Consider the following 14,269-nt stretch of genomic DNA (forward strand, 5'->3'; position numbering starts at 1 on the left):
AGATTTGTATGGCTGGCCAGGTTTCTTGTTGGGGTCATGCCATTTTTTGGCGTGGCTTCCTAGGCACATTGATGGATTTCACTTGGGATGATTTAGTATGTTTTGAGGCATTAGCTAATTCCAGAAATACCTAGCATGGGGAGTTTGTTGTGGAATCTCCCATAGCAGAATGTATCCCCACCCCTGTAATTGTTACGGCACTCCTGCAGCCGCCAATTCCCATGAATGAGGGGCAGCATTGGACTGCCCCAGCATTGAGGGCTCTGAAGCCTGAGATACTCTTAGGCTCTTTCCCATGGTTTCCTAAACAAACATAAACTGGAATGCATTTTTGCAACCCAGTGAATACAGGCTCCAAGTTGAGCCAAATAGTTTTGCTTTTTCTGTAATTTCACATGATAACTCTGTTTTTCCAATAGTCCTGTGGGTTCACAGCCATCTTGTGGCAGAACCATACAATTATCTAAGTCTCTTTTTACCATACCCTCCCTATGCTTTCTGTGAATCCTTTTTACCCACTTTAGGAGTACCTAAGTCACCTTTCCCTTCTCCCAACAAAAACCTACTGCCTTCACAATTTCTCCCTTTCTATCAAAAACCGGATGGAAAATGTCTTGTTATCAATTATTTATATTCACGTTGAGTCTTAGTTATTACTTTTCCTTCCCCTTCTACATTTTAAACCTTTTTGTGTAACTATGAGACAACCAACTGTAACCCTTTTCCCATTAAAGTAATTTGAAGTATACTAGAACAGATATGAGGTATACTGGTATAGGAGAAACACTTGGTACAAGAGAGAACGTCATCCTCCTGAAATCACATCACGCATATGAATACCTGCTGACCTTATGCCAGGTAAACTTTGAATGAGACAAGAGCATATTCTTGGTGTCCTTGAGAGAAGGTCCTCCAGTGACATGCATCATTACTATATTTGTAATGGCCATAGCACTTATTTAAAATCATAGTTTAAACCTTCAGCTTCTTTCATTCAAAATTTTCTAAAAAAAATTTTACTCTGCCAATAAGTTAATAGGCATTTATTAAGCATGAAGTACAATAAACATTTATTAAATATCTATCTATCTATCTACAACCCTTATTCTTGTGTACAATCTTTCTGTATTGTCTTCCCTAATTTATCAAATAATATCTTTGTGTTGACTGCCTTCCCAATAAATTGTATGCTCCTTCAAAGCAGTTACTATTTCATTTCTCTTATGGTATTTCCATCACCTAAATATAGTGGCTTGCACACAGTAGATGCTTGATACATGGTTATCGATCAGTTCATTAATTGATTACCTAGAGGAAGAAGATAGAAGTGGAGAATGAAAAGAGAACCATTTTCTTCTGCATAATTGGTAGGATAACATTTATGAGTAAGATCAGTCTTCTGATTTCAAAGCCTTTTTCTTTCACAACTAGGTAAGAACTTTGTAGACGTCAACACACACTCATTCTTCTCCCCAAAGACCCAGTCCAGCCTAGTCATTAAGTATTTATTGAACTCTTCCTTCCAGGAGCTATGGAGAGCCATGTCAGACATTGGATTCATTCAGATTGTTTTCATGCTGAGTTCAGTTCATAGCAACTGATAAGTTCTGCCCTTGCCACAGAGAGAAACCTCTGCTGACTTTACTTCTGCCCCTAACTGGGACTGGAATGTTCTGGACCGGATTGAATGAGTGAGAAAATGAATGAATGAATGAATGAAGGCACAAAGAGAAATACATGGATATCAGGGAATGCAAATGTTGCGTGTGTTTTTTTAAAATGCCTTTAAATTAACATTTATATATGTATATATAAAATAAATTAAAATGTATTTAGACTGTTTTATTTATTTTTAGACTGACTTTGAGTTAAGAAATTTGATTTTATTTGTTTTTAGACTAACTTTGAGTTAAGAAATTTGAAAAGTGTGTTATAGAATAATAGAATCAAAGATATTAGTGCTAAAAGAAACCTAAAATATTATCTGGTTCCATCTACTTGTTTAAAAATGAGCAAAAAGACTTAGCTTTCTTCTCATATAATTGATGATACAATATCATGATGTAAGATAATATGAATTCTGTTAATATACACATGAGGAGGGAAAAGACCTTTAAGTTTTTAAGTTTAACTTTTAAAAATTAAATTTACCATTTTAAATTTACTGGCATACTTAATTTGGAGGTATTGTCCAGAAGGAGCATATAAACTTTTTTTAAATTAAAAAAAATTCTATTCCTATTGGCATTCAGTTGGTTGCCTAGAGCTAACCTAAGACTGAACTCTAAAAATGCTTGAGCTACCCTGTGTCAAATTTTGGTCGAGATAAGATCTGAACTTCAGGACTTGGCAGGACTGGCAACTGTATTGTACTCTTTGGAGCTAGTTTTTTTTCTCCTGATGGAACTTTCAGTTTTATGATATCCACCTGAGCATAGACTTGATTGAAATATTCTTCCAGTTCCTCTTTGCCTATCCAAATACTGTCTAGTTTTCATAATTATAATCCTGAAAAGGGCCTGGCAGATACCACAGCTAAGGAATACAAAAAGTTAAACTTAAGGTGGTTCATTATGACAGAGAGTGCTAGGAAGGTATGGTAGATTCAATCAAGAAGACCACAATCACCAGAAGGAGGGTCGATCGTGGGGCTATTTGCTCACTGCTCATAGTTTGTTCAGTGAAGGTGGTTCAGAGCCTACAGGTATCATAGTAGCAAAGAAGCCTATAGGTATCACCTTTATGCAAATGACTTTGGTCAAGTTATTTAGCCATCCAAATCTCAGTTTTCTTAGCTGTAAAATGCAAGTGTGATCCTCAGTCCCTTCCAACTCTTAAATATATGATTGTATTAAAATAGGGTAGTTTCCCACTTTCTGCTTTTCCTTTCTGTTTTTCCAAATAGAGAATATCTTTTTGAAGATGGAAGCCATTATGTTATTGGAAATTGTTTTATGAGTTATTGGGTGGCCAAGCAGATTTTGAGGGGAAGGATCATGATTTCCAAAGACAATGTCAGTGGCCCTGATCACAAGCAAGGAAACCGAAAAAAGAAAAAAAAAAACATGGAGACAAGCTGGACTGCAATTGTATGCAATGGATGGATTATTTTATGCTCCTTAGCCCTGACTTTTTCAGAAAGTTGCCCTCTATGGGTTGTTTTCATAGTTTCTTCTCCTGCCCCCTTGCTTCCAGACGTGCTACAGATTAAAGTCAGACATGCCAGAGATAACTAATAATTATGCTTTCATAACACATGGTATTTCAATTTTGAAGGTTTCTCCTGTGCCCAAATAATGTGCACTCAGTAGAATTCAAGCAGTTTATTTTCTCATTTTGATGATAACTGATCTGATACAGTCTTGTACTCAGCTTGCATGGTGATTCAGATAAAGAAAGGGAAAGAACTTTTTTTAAAAATCCAGATTCCAATAGAAACTTGGAACAGATGAAGAAACTGAAGATTAGTGAGAGATATATCTTCCAGCTAATTTATAGAGGCAGAGCCTGAGCCAAAAAAATGAAGCTTTTTTCCAGTGTACTGTAATGTATGGAACTGATGAACCTGTAGGCCTGAGTTCAGATTCAGGATTCCCACTGTTTCTAGCTATGTGACTACAGGCAAGTCACTTAGTCTCTCAGCCTCAGTTTCCTTATCAATAAAAAGTAGTTAAGAATATTTGCCACTATTTATCTCACAAAGTCTGAGAGGGAGAAACACTTGATAAAGCTTAAAGCATTCTACATATGTGAGTTAATATTAGTATTCTGGTGAAGGTTTAAAGTCAGTTTGGCAAGCAGAAAAAATATTAAAGAATTTCTTCTAAGCATCTTTTTTTGTCACTTTTCTGGAGGGCAATTTGGAACACCAGAAGGCTCTCAAACTGTGCATTCCCTTTGATCCATCAGTGTCTCTACTGGGTCTGTATCCTAAAGAGATCATAAAAAAGGGAAAAAGATCTACATGCACAAAAATGTTTGTAGCAACCCTTTTTGTAGTGGCAAGGAATTAGAAACTGAGTGGATGCTCGTCAGTTGGACAATGGCTGAAGAAATTGTGGTATATGAATGTCATGGAATATTGTTGTTTTATAAGAAAGGATGATTTTAGAAAAACCTGGAGAGACTTAAATGAAATGATGCTGAGTGAAGTGAGCAGAGCCAGGAGAATACTGTACACAGTAACACAAGTAACACAGTAACAGCAAGATTGTGTTGATCAACTTTTATGATAGATTTAGCAATGTGGTAATCTAAAACAATTCCAATAGCCTTGGGATGAAAATTGCCATCCGCAGCCAAAGAGAGAATTATGGAGACTGAATATAGATTAAAGTATGTTATTTTTACATTTTTTGCTCTTTCTTTCTCATGGTTTTTTTTCCTTTTAGTCTTATTTTCCTTACACAACATGACAATTATGGAAATATGTTTTAAATGATTGTACATGTATAACCTACATCAGATTGCTTGCTGTCTTGAGGAGGACGTGAAGGAAGAAGGAAGAAAAAATTGGGGACACAAAATCTTATAAAAATGAATGTTGAAAACTATCTTTACATGTATTTGGAAGAAAAAATGCTATTTTACAAAAGTTCTCAAAGCACATCCTATATAAGCTGGGAAGATTTCCTAAAGTCCAGGACACTGGGAAATGATGCATTTACTGCAGACGCCGGTTCAATTCATGGGGCAACCCTGTGTCCCTTCATTAAGGAATTGCCTCTATTCTTTCATTGACTGGATGCCCAGAAATTTCCAGATCAGAAACCAGTTACTTATTTCTTACTTTGTCAAGAAGCAGCCCTCCTACTCCGTCCCAGGAGAGACCTAGAACACATGAATCAAAATAGTTATGTGATATCATGTCATAATAGGAATGTGCTTGGGCTAATTGGTGCCAAGAATTGTCTGTACAGGGTGGTTTCCTTTTACAGTCTTTTTAAAGAGACATCATGCTCAATTGCACATGACATTTCTCTGCAAGTGGGCTTGGGCTTCCTTTGCCTATTTAGTCTTTGCCATCCCTTCCTTAAAAAAAATCCTGGAGCTCATCACTGAGTTCCTGACCTTCACTTCATAAACAGCTCTCCTGGGGGAGATTGGGCGTGAGGTTCTGGCAGCTTTTTTGCCTACTTAAGGACAAGACTGGCTGCTTCGGGCAGTGGCTGCCCTGGCTGCTCAGACAGCAGAATCAGTGGGCACTTCAAAGGGTTCTTGCCTTCTGCAGACTGCAGGCAGTACAGTCAGAGCAGACCTGGGGCTGACCTGCTGTCTACCTTGGCTGCTGCCTCCGGGTTGCTTCCCCCTGCCCCTTTCTGTTTGGACTTGCTGTGGATCCTGCACAATTTGACAGATTGTCACTTGAGTGGAGTTTACTGTTGGGAAACTTAGTGGGGGTCCGTGTGGGGGGATCGCTTTCCTCCCCTCCCTGCTCCTCCACGTGCCCAGGGGGCTAACCCCGGGCAGCCCCAGGCTGTCGGCCACTTTTCCCAGCACTGGCTATGATCTCAGGCTGCCGGTGCTCCGGTGCCCGGGGCAGCTCATGAAGCGTTTTGGCAGCCTCAGGGGGAGCAAGAAACGCAAGAACCAGAACCGAAGTGCAGAGAGGCGCCAGTCGGAACCCCATGGCCTTTTCGGTAGGAAACCGTTCTATCCCCCAATCCTTGATGCTCTGTGGTAGACAGCTGGAAAAAAAAACACTGAGGTTCGTGGCTGTGCAGAGATCTGCTAAATAACCTCTTCTTATTCTATCCCTCCCACAATCTTTTTACTTTAGAGGCTTTTCATTAGGCGGTCCAGGGATGAACAGTTTGATGGAGGTATCTTTCTGAATTGTGTCTAAATTGACTTGTTTCTGAAGTGATTTCATTCCCTTTGCCCACATAGTTCGGGAAGAATCTGTCATAAGACTTGGTGGATACAGATGTATAATTTTTTTTCTTGACATTCCTTTAGAAGAAAACGTCAGTTTGGGGAGTGGAGGTGGAGTTTTAATGAATAACTTGGAGTTGATATATTTTTGGTTTTAGGGTTTTTTAAGAGTATATGTGTGTTAAATGGGTAAAAATAATTCATATTTTAGGATCTCATTTAGTAATCAAATTGAGAATGACTTGAAGTATTGGGGGTGAGGCAAGGAGGAAGAAGGGATAAACCAGCCACCAAAGCAGACCAAGGCTTAAAATCTAGTCAAGTAAGAATATTTACATTTACAATGCCTTGGTTTGGAGGCAATTTCGATTTTTTTTTCAGGGTATGAAGAAATTGAATGAATGAATGTGTGAATGTAACATTTATTTAGTGCTTACCATGTTCCAAGGTTTAGAGATGTAAGAAAAATATATTCCTTGCCCTCAAAGAACTTACTTTCTAATAGGGAAATATAATCCATATGGGGAAGAATTGGCCAGGAAAATTGATAAGTGAATTCATAAGGGATTTGATTATCACATCCTGCCCAGAAACATTTGGGTATCCATTGATTTGGGCACATTCTCCAGGGCAGAGCACATGACAAGAAGATGGCTGGGATGAATACTTGTATGGGATATGAAGCATTATTTTGGTCTGGAGCAAGGTAGATTGTAGTGGGTAATGCCATTTTGTGTTCACTTACCAATTAAGATAGCTTAGCCTCAAGGTGCTAGGGTTTGTTTGTTTCTTTTCTTTTCTTTTCTTTTAAATAGTATTTTTTCTCAATTACATGTGCCATATTGCATATCTCCTTGAGGGAATTATTACAATTGATTGAAGAGACAATTTGAGAGAGATATGATCAAACACAGGGGAGATCCACTCTTGGTTGTCCCTAGAGTTGGAAATATCAGTAGAGAATACCAGAGGGCTGGCCAGCTTTCCATACATTTGCAAAGTTAAAAGGGCTCCAGTCCACAGTTTAAAAGTTCTCACCTTTCAAAAGTCCTTTCCTCCTGTACTATGTTATAGAGTTGTTGTGAGGAAAACTCTTTGTAAACTTAAAATATTGGGATAGTGAAAGGATCAGTGCATCTGAAGTCAGAAAACTTGAGTTCAGAACCCTCTGGGCAAATCATTTGATTTCCATACACACTCCTTTTTTGTAAAGGAACAGGGTAAACTATATGGTCTCAAAGATCCTTTCCAGCTTGAGCTCTAGAAATGTGAATTATTATTATTATTATTATATGTTATTAACAGTCATGTGAGAGAATAGTCAATATTGTATAGTTATACAATATAAAATTATGCTATATTATTGTTATATAGTTATTATATAAGATCCATATAAAATCTATTATATGAGCTTTCATAGAAAAAATTGAACACTACATTGGAAACTCCATGAGGGCAGGGAATGTTTCAGACTATGTGATTAAGCACACCTTTGAATGGTCCTCCTCACTGAAACTATCATCCTTCCTTTTCCCACCCTTGCCCAGTTTCTCTCTTGAACATAACACCTGCCAGAAACGAACTATTACACCTTTGATAGATTCAAAATATTTGCTCAAAGCTTACCTAAACTTGCTTGTCCACACCTTTCTCAGAGTATTAGGTAGATAAAAAAGTAATGATTTTGATTTATAACCCCCTTCTCTGGGTTTTATCTTTAGGAGAGAAAACTAATATTCTGTTCCTGCCATCAGAGAGCTTAAACAGCCTGTGATAAAACTGTTGTGCACTTCAAAGAAAGATTAACCTTACTACCTTAGAGTAAATTAGAAAAGAAACAAGACTAATGGATGGTCTTATATCCATAGAGACTTATTAATATTATTGTTTGTTTTTATTTCCTCCAGGGCTTATGGCACAGTATTTTGCATTTAGTAGGCACTCAACAAATATTTGATTATTTCATGGTCATTGCCCACTAATCTGTTTCCTTTGATACTCATTTAAATTTTTCCAGGTGTATGTGTATGTATACAAAACTATATATCTATATGCCATTAATTTTTTTTAAGTTCTGTCAAGATATATGAGAAAGATATTCTTTCTTGAAGTAAGTAGTATATAGCAAGAGGACCACAGCCACTGCCAGAAATTAGCCAAGGAGCTAGGGTCCAGAACAATTGGTTGTTTGCTATATTCTTTAAAATTTAGTTCTTTCTTCTCACTGGTAAAGCTACATCAGAGTAGTGCTGATATCTGTAACTACTTGATCAATATTATAATGCTTTACTTTTTTCATCATCAGTGATCGCTCAGAATTTTTTATTTGTCATATTAGCAGTAATCTTTCTCACGAAAAGACTTTTCAAAATGAATAAATGTTTATTTTCTTCAAAATAAAAAATCTTTCTTAGTTCTTTTCAACAATGAGGCAGTTCCAATAGATTTGAAAGAACCATCTGTATCCAGAGAACTATGGAGACTGAATGTGGATCAAAGCATAGAATTTTCACCTTTTTAGGGATGGGGGGAGGGAGTTGCTTGTTTTTTTTCTCTCTCTCGTGGTTTTTTCCCCCTTTTGATCTATTTTTTCTTGGGTGGCATGACAAATATGGAAATATGTTTAGAAGAATTGCACATGTTTAACCTATAGTGGATTGCTTGCTGTCTAGGGGTAGAGGAAGGAGAAAAATTTGGAACACATGATTTTGCAAAGGTAAATGTTAAAAACTCTCTTTGCATGTAACTGAAAAAATAAAAAGCTATCTATTTAAAAAAAGAAAAAAAAAGTTTTGTTTTTTTTTTAGCAAAAACAAAACAAAAAAACCTTTTACTACATCCCCTCTCCCAATTTAAGATTGCCTGTGTTTTTTAATCCTAGAAGTGATGAGATTAGGCAGAATGGCAAAGTCAGTCTTTAGAGCCCTTACACCTCTACTTTCAATTCCCCTCTAGACCTGTTATCCCAGATACTCTAAAAACACCCTCTTTAGGTAGTGCTTTATATCTAAGGCCTATTGCCTGCTTCCCTCAGTCAAAAATTTTCTACCTTGTCCCTTTCCCTCAGGCTTCATTCTTAGATGAGACTTGGAACCTTAGGAGAATGGAGTTAGAGCTTCCAGGGACTTTGGAAGTCACCTTCTCCAACTACCCCTGAGAAATACACAAATAAGGAAAGTGAAGCCCCTAAGATTGAAGTGGCAGAGCTTTGGGATTCAAAGCCAGATCTTCTTACTCCAAATCCAGCGTTCTTTCAAAACCTTTAATTAGCCAGAATTTTTTTTCATCCTTCTACTTTCGGACAAAATAGGCAAATCACAAAGAAGTAAGTTAATAATAGGAATTAGTAACAAACCACATTGGTTGCCTTGGCTCACTACAAATTCAGTCCTACAGCATCTGTACCAAGTCTGAAATAATCAGTTTGTGTTTTGAAATCAATGTGTGGAATTTATTATACAATTAAAGAAAAAAAGCAAGCATGGAGTAGAGATTTATGGTTTTATGTACAATATTCTTTTTTTACTCTGTTGCATATATTAGAAATACTGTTTTGTGTGCTAAAGTTCAATTTTTTAATTAAATAAAAAAATTGGCACTCCATATTGAGAATAACAGTTCTTAGTTCCTGCAAAATTCTCTGTCAGATAAGAAAAGTTCAATCATCAATTAATCAATGAGTTTCTTCTCTGTAAATGAGGGATAATAGGAGTTGGCTTTATAGTACATTAGTTAGAGTACTGAGCTTAAAGCCAAGAAAAATTAAATTCAAATATTACCTCAGATACCACCAGCTCTATGACCCTAGGCAAATACCTTCATCTCTCTCAACCTCAGTTTGCTTATTTGTACAATGAGGAAGTTGGACTTAATGATCTCTTAAATTCTATTGAAGTTCTAAATTTATGATACTAGGATTCAGTCATCTATATGTTTTCTTCTAGCTCTAAATTTATCAACCTAAATATTTATGGAGAGCATGGTAGGTATCCAATTCTGCAATAGTTTTTTTTGTTTGTTTGTTTTTAAAGAAGAGTAGGAAACATAGATCCCACCCTCCAGGACTTTACATTTAATTGGAAAAAAAGGAGGTAAATGAAACAGTTTTTAAAAATAACATATGCTATTCAATCAAATCCTAAATTACGTGAGAGTATTTTTCAAAGCTTTTTAATCTGTGGGTCATGAGCTCATATGGGGTTGCATAATTGAATGTGGGTGTTGCAAAATTATGATTTATGATCAGTAAATGTTTGATTTGTATGCTTAGTTTATATACCTATATACCTGAAGTCCTGTAAAAATTTCTTGGGCATAAAGGGAATCTCAAGTGAAAGAAGTTTAAGAAGCCCTGTTCTAATTTACTCCCTTAGACTTTATTTATGAGGGGAAAGTGTAGTGGAACATAGAAAGATTTTCAGCAAGAGTTGAAACAGAATACATTTTCTACTCTACTCTTAATTGATTGAAAATTGAAATGACAAATCTCCTGTTTCTCTCCCCCTCACACTTCCTGAATATTTTTGCTAGTAAATCTATCATAGTATGGATGGTAGGATCCAGGAATGCCTTGTAATTCACTTGCATGTCATAGCAACATTTCCTTGATATCACAGTTCTTTTCCAGAACAAACAGCTAAATTTGTTTTAATCAATTAATCAGTTCATTTTAATTAATTGCTTAATCAAAGATTAATGTCATGTGTAGGAAAACCAAATGACATAATTTTAGTTTCCTGCCCTCTTTTCTTGTACAAAAGCCATCAGAATGGCCTCTGCCAATCGAGTAAGAAATTCATTTTACCTAGAGTTTCAATTCTAGTGGAAACAGTGCATTCCCCACCAAGCCCAAGGCTTTCCTATGATTCTCCATTCTCTGACCAGCATTCCCAGTAACAGGCTGTTGACATTGTTCTTCAATTATTTTCAGTTTTGTCCGACTTTTCATGACCCTATTTGAGATTTTCTTGGCAGTGATACTGGAGTGATTTGCTATTTACTTTTCCAGCTTATTTTACATATGGAGAAACTGAGGCAAACTGAGTTTGCTCAGACTCATATAATTAATGGATTTGAATTCAGATCTTTCTGATACCAGGCCTAGTGCTCTAATTACTGCTTGCCACCTAACTAGTAACATGTAGGACTTCTTAATTGGATTGCTTTTATCTAAAGTGAGACTGTTTTCTTGACTTTTTAAAGAATATTCTCTGTTCTTGGAGCACAGAAGGAGAAGCAATGGAGAATAATACTGTTTCTTGGAGATTGTAAAAAATGTGCCCTTTTTTGGAGTCCCTGGCCAAATATGTCCCTGGTGAGGGCCAGCAGAAAGGCAATAAGGTTTGCCATCTTTCCTCTTCAGATTGCATGGAAGAGCCTCAAAGACCTGTTTTAAGAGGCATTTGGAGCTATGGAGATTAACAAGTGTGTTGAATTGAGAGTGGATGACATGAAAAATACTCAAGTACAGAGTGTCCCAAAAGTCTTAGTGAAATTTTAAGCATTAATAGCTTTAATTATTGGTACTTTGAGAATACTCTCTATTAAATTTGATCCCTGCTTTCAAAGAGTCTTAGTTTAGTTATGGAGATAAGTCACAGATAGGAAACAATTGTCAGAAAATGGTTCCTAATAAAGTGGTAAATATTATAATGCTATAATAATAATAGCTTTATATAGCACTTTAAGGTTTGCAAAGACTTTCCCTATATTATCTCAGCAGAGCTTCACAGTAAACCTGGGAGGTTGGCTTTGGCTATTATTATCCTCATTTGCCAGAAGAGGAACCAGAGAGATGGAATGATTTGCCTGTGGTCACAAAGATAGTAAAGTTTTGATTTAAGCCCATATCTTCCTGATTCTTAAGCCTGGTACTCTTTTCTCTGTGCCAGCAATCACCACGTGTTAAAAAGATTCATTTAGACAACTTGTGCTCTTGGAGCTTAATATTGAGGAGAGAAAAACGTGGCCTCGAGCAGTTTCTGGCAGTCTTTCAGGTTGGGCTTCCTATGACTGGTTCTCTGTTCTAACATTCTCATCATGGAGTCTTGCATAAGAAATGATGAGGAGTAAGGGCATCCCAAAAGGTCATTTGGGCAGGGAGAGTATCTGAAATAGCATAAGTTAAGATGATGGAACAAAAGCTTTGTTGAGATATAGAAGGAAAATGATATTGGATAAAGAGGGTGGAACCGAGGGGTTTAAAAGCCACAGGAGGAAGAATCAAGGTGAGAATTGCCCAAAGTTACATAGCAGCTAAATGCCTCCTTAGTGTTCTCACACCCTGGTGCTATATTTTTTTTTTCCACTGGATTGAAAGGAAAGAGTAAATAGCCTGTAACTCTAAGTAGCTGCCGCTGAATTGTTTATGGTCAAGTCTGTTCTGTTCACAGGAGAAACAAACTAGATACTAGAACATTTTATCTGATAGGAGTGGAACACTCCTGTCTGTCCACCCCATTGTGATATAAATTAGCTAGTAGATTAACTAAATTGATCGTCTATAGCAAATAAAATAGAAACAGATCCCTGCAGGCTACATATTGACTTAGAAAACCACAAATTGACATTATCTGTGTTTTATTATATTTTTATTTATTTTGTTAAAAATTGCCCAAGTACAATTGAATCTGATTTGTGCCATCTCCAGGGAGTTTTGAAGATTGGGAATTGGACACCTCTGGCTAACCGCCCCCACTTTCATCCCTTGAAATTTCACTTGATAATTCTGTAGCCTTCTACCCATTTTGGTTATGTAGACTTGGTCTCAAAGTAATAAGAATCCAACTTTTTCTAAGTACTGTCATACCTTCTTTCGCCTTCTAGCCAAAGCCTGTGGTTTGTCTTGTATACAGACACCCAAACAGTACACACCCTTAGACTTCATAAATACCCAGACATTATGGTCATGCACCAATGTCCCAGCCCATCCTGCCCTACCCTATTGTTGAAAGATGTTTGGGGGCTTTCACAGACACTCATGCCTCCTGATGGAGCAGAGAGACAATAATGAGAAAAATCCATATCCCTTGCTCTAGGAAAGAAATAGGCAACTATGTAAACTAGAACTTCTCTAGAAGGAAGAAAGAAATGGAGTGGAGAAATTCAGTTCAATTCAACAAGAATTTAAGTGTTTCTTGTGTGCAAGACACTGTGGCAGATGATGGGACAACTGCTTTCAAAGAGCTTACATTGTAATGGGGAGATACAGCAAGAAAGTCTATAAGTATATAAATGAAAATGTGGTGAGAGAAAGAACATTGTCAACTAGGGAAATCAGCAGAGCCTTCCAATAAAAGATGTTACATGAACTGAGGGCAGACACAAGAAAGGAAGCAAAGAAGGAAGGAAGGAGGGAGGGAGGGAGGAAGAAAGGAAGGGAAGGAGGGAGGAAGAAAGGAAGGGAGGGAGGGAGGAAGAAAGGAAGGGAGGGAGGGAGGAAGAAAGGAAAGGAAGAATGGAGGGAGGGAGGGAGAAAGAAAAGGAGGGAGGGAGGGAAAAAAGGAGGGAGAAAGAAAAGGAGGGAGGGAGGAAGGGAGGGAGAAAGGAAGGAAAAGGGAAGGAAGGAAGGAAGGAAGGAAGAAAGGAAGGAAGGAAGGAAGGGAAGAGGAGGGAGAAGGATTGAAGATATGGAAGAATGGAAGGAACACAGGTTGTGCCCTGTTGTGAAAGAAAGAGAAATCAGGAGATTAATAGATAGAATCAGAATATCTGGGATGAACAGGGTCATCCTCCTTTGAAAGGGAGAGAAAAAATTTTCCTGGATAGGATGAAGAATATAATGTCTGCTGTGACTCCTGCAGTTCTGGGAGTATCAGTATGATAGCTTCCTTGGAGGGGGTATTTTGATCCTTCAAGATTTTTTTGTTTCTGTTTTAAGAAATATCACCAAATTGTAGTCTGTGATGTCCCAATAGACTCATTTCTCTTCTTTTTGTCTTCCCAAAAGACAGAATAATAAAATGGGAAAAACGTCAAAATCACCTATTTCCATCTTCTATCTTACCTCCCCTTCACCGCCCCCCTGCATTTTACAGTTAATGAAACAGAATCCCTGAAGGAAAGAAAAAGTGATTTCCTTGCGGGTCACACCTTTAGTATGTGATAGAACTGGGATTCAAAATTAGGTCTCCCAATTCTGGAGCCCTCTCTGCTATAGTACACTGTCATTAGACTTTACTTCCCTGAAGGGAGCATTAATTATCCCTCCCTAGCTATTAAGGTAAAGATCATGGGAAATTCTTTTCCCAGCTGGCAGGTTGTGCTTTTGTAGACATGAACATGACGCCACCTCATATCACCAGGGGCTACTTATTGTTATCACTCCAGAGAACTAAATGCCTTTTTTTTCTTCCAGGGTGGTATCAAGTGAAGCAAGAAAGTCCCATAGAAAAGG

At 37.4% G+C, this 14,269-nt stretch overlaps 1 protein-coding gene across 8 annotated transcripts in view; it reads left to right on the forward strand.

Moving 5' to 3' along the window:
- The window catches only part of PRKAG2 (protein kinase AMP-activated non-catalytic subunit gamma 2), a 425,664-nt gene that overhangs the window by 215,524 nt on the left and 195,871 nt on the right, over nt 1–14,269 (forward strand). The window contains exon 1 of one of the 8 annotated variants that reach the window (XM_052000484.1): nt 5,144–5,639. The exons of the other annotated variants lie outside the window; for them this stretch is intronic. Within the exon in view, the coding sequence (XP_051856444.1) occupies nt 5,546–5,639 (94 nt within the window). The 5' untranslated portion in view covers nt 5,144–5,545. Of the gene's footprint in view, nt 1–5,143; nt 5,640–14,269 lie in introns of those variants that run through there. 8 annotated transcript variants of the gene reach the window in all.

This window comes from Antechinus flavipes, chromosome 5 (genome assembly GCF_016432865.1).
Source record: "Antechinus flavipes isolate AdamAnt ecotype Samford, QLD, Australia chromosome 5, AdamAnt_v2, whole genome shotgun sequence".
NCBI lineage: Eukaryota > Metazoa > Chordata > Mammalia > Dasyuromorphia > Dasyuridae > Antechinus > Antechinus flavipes.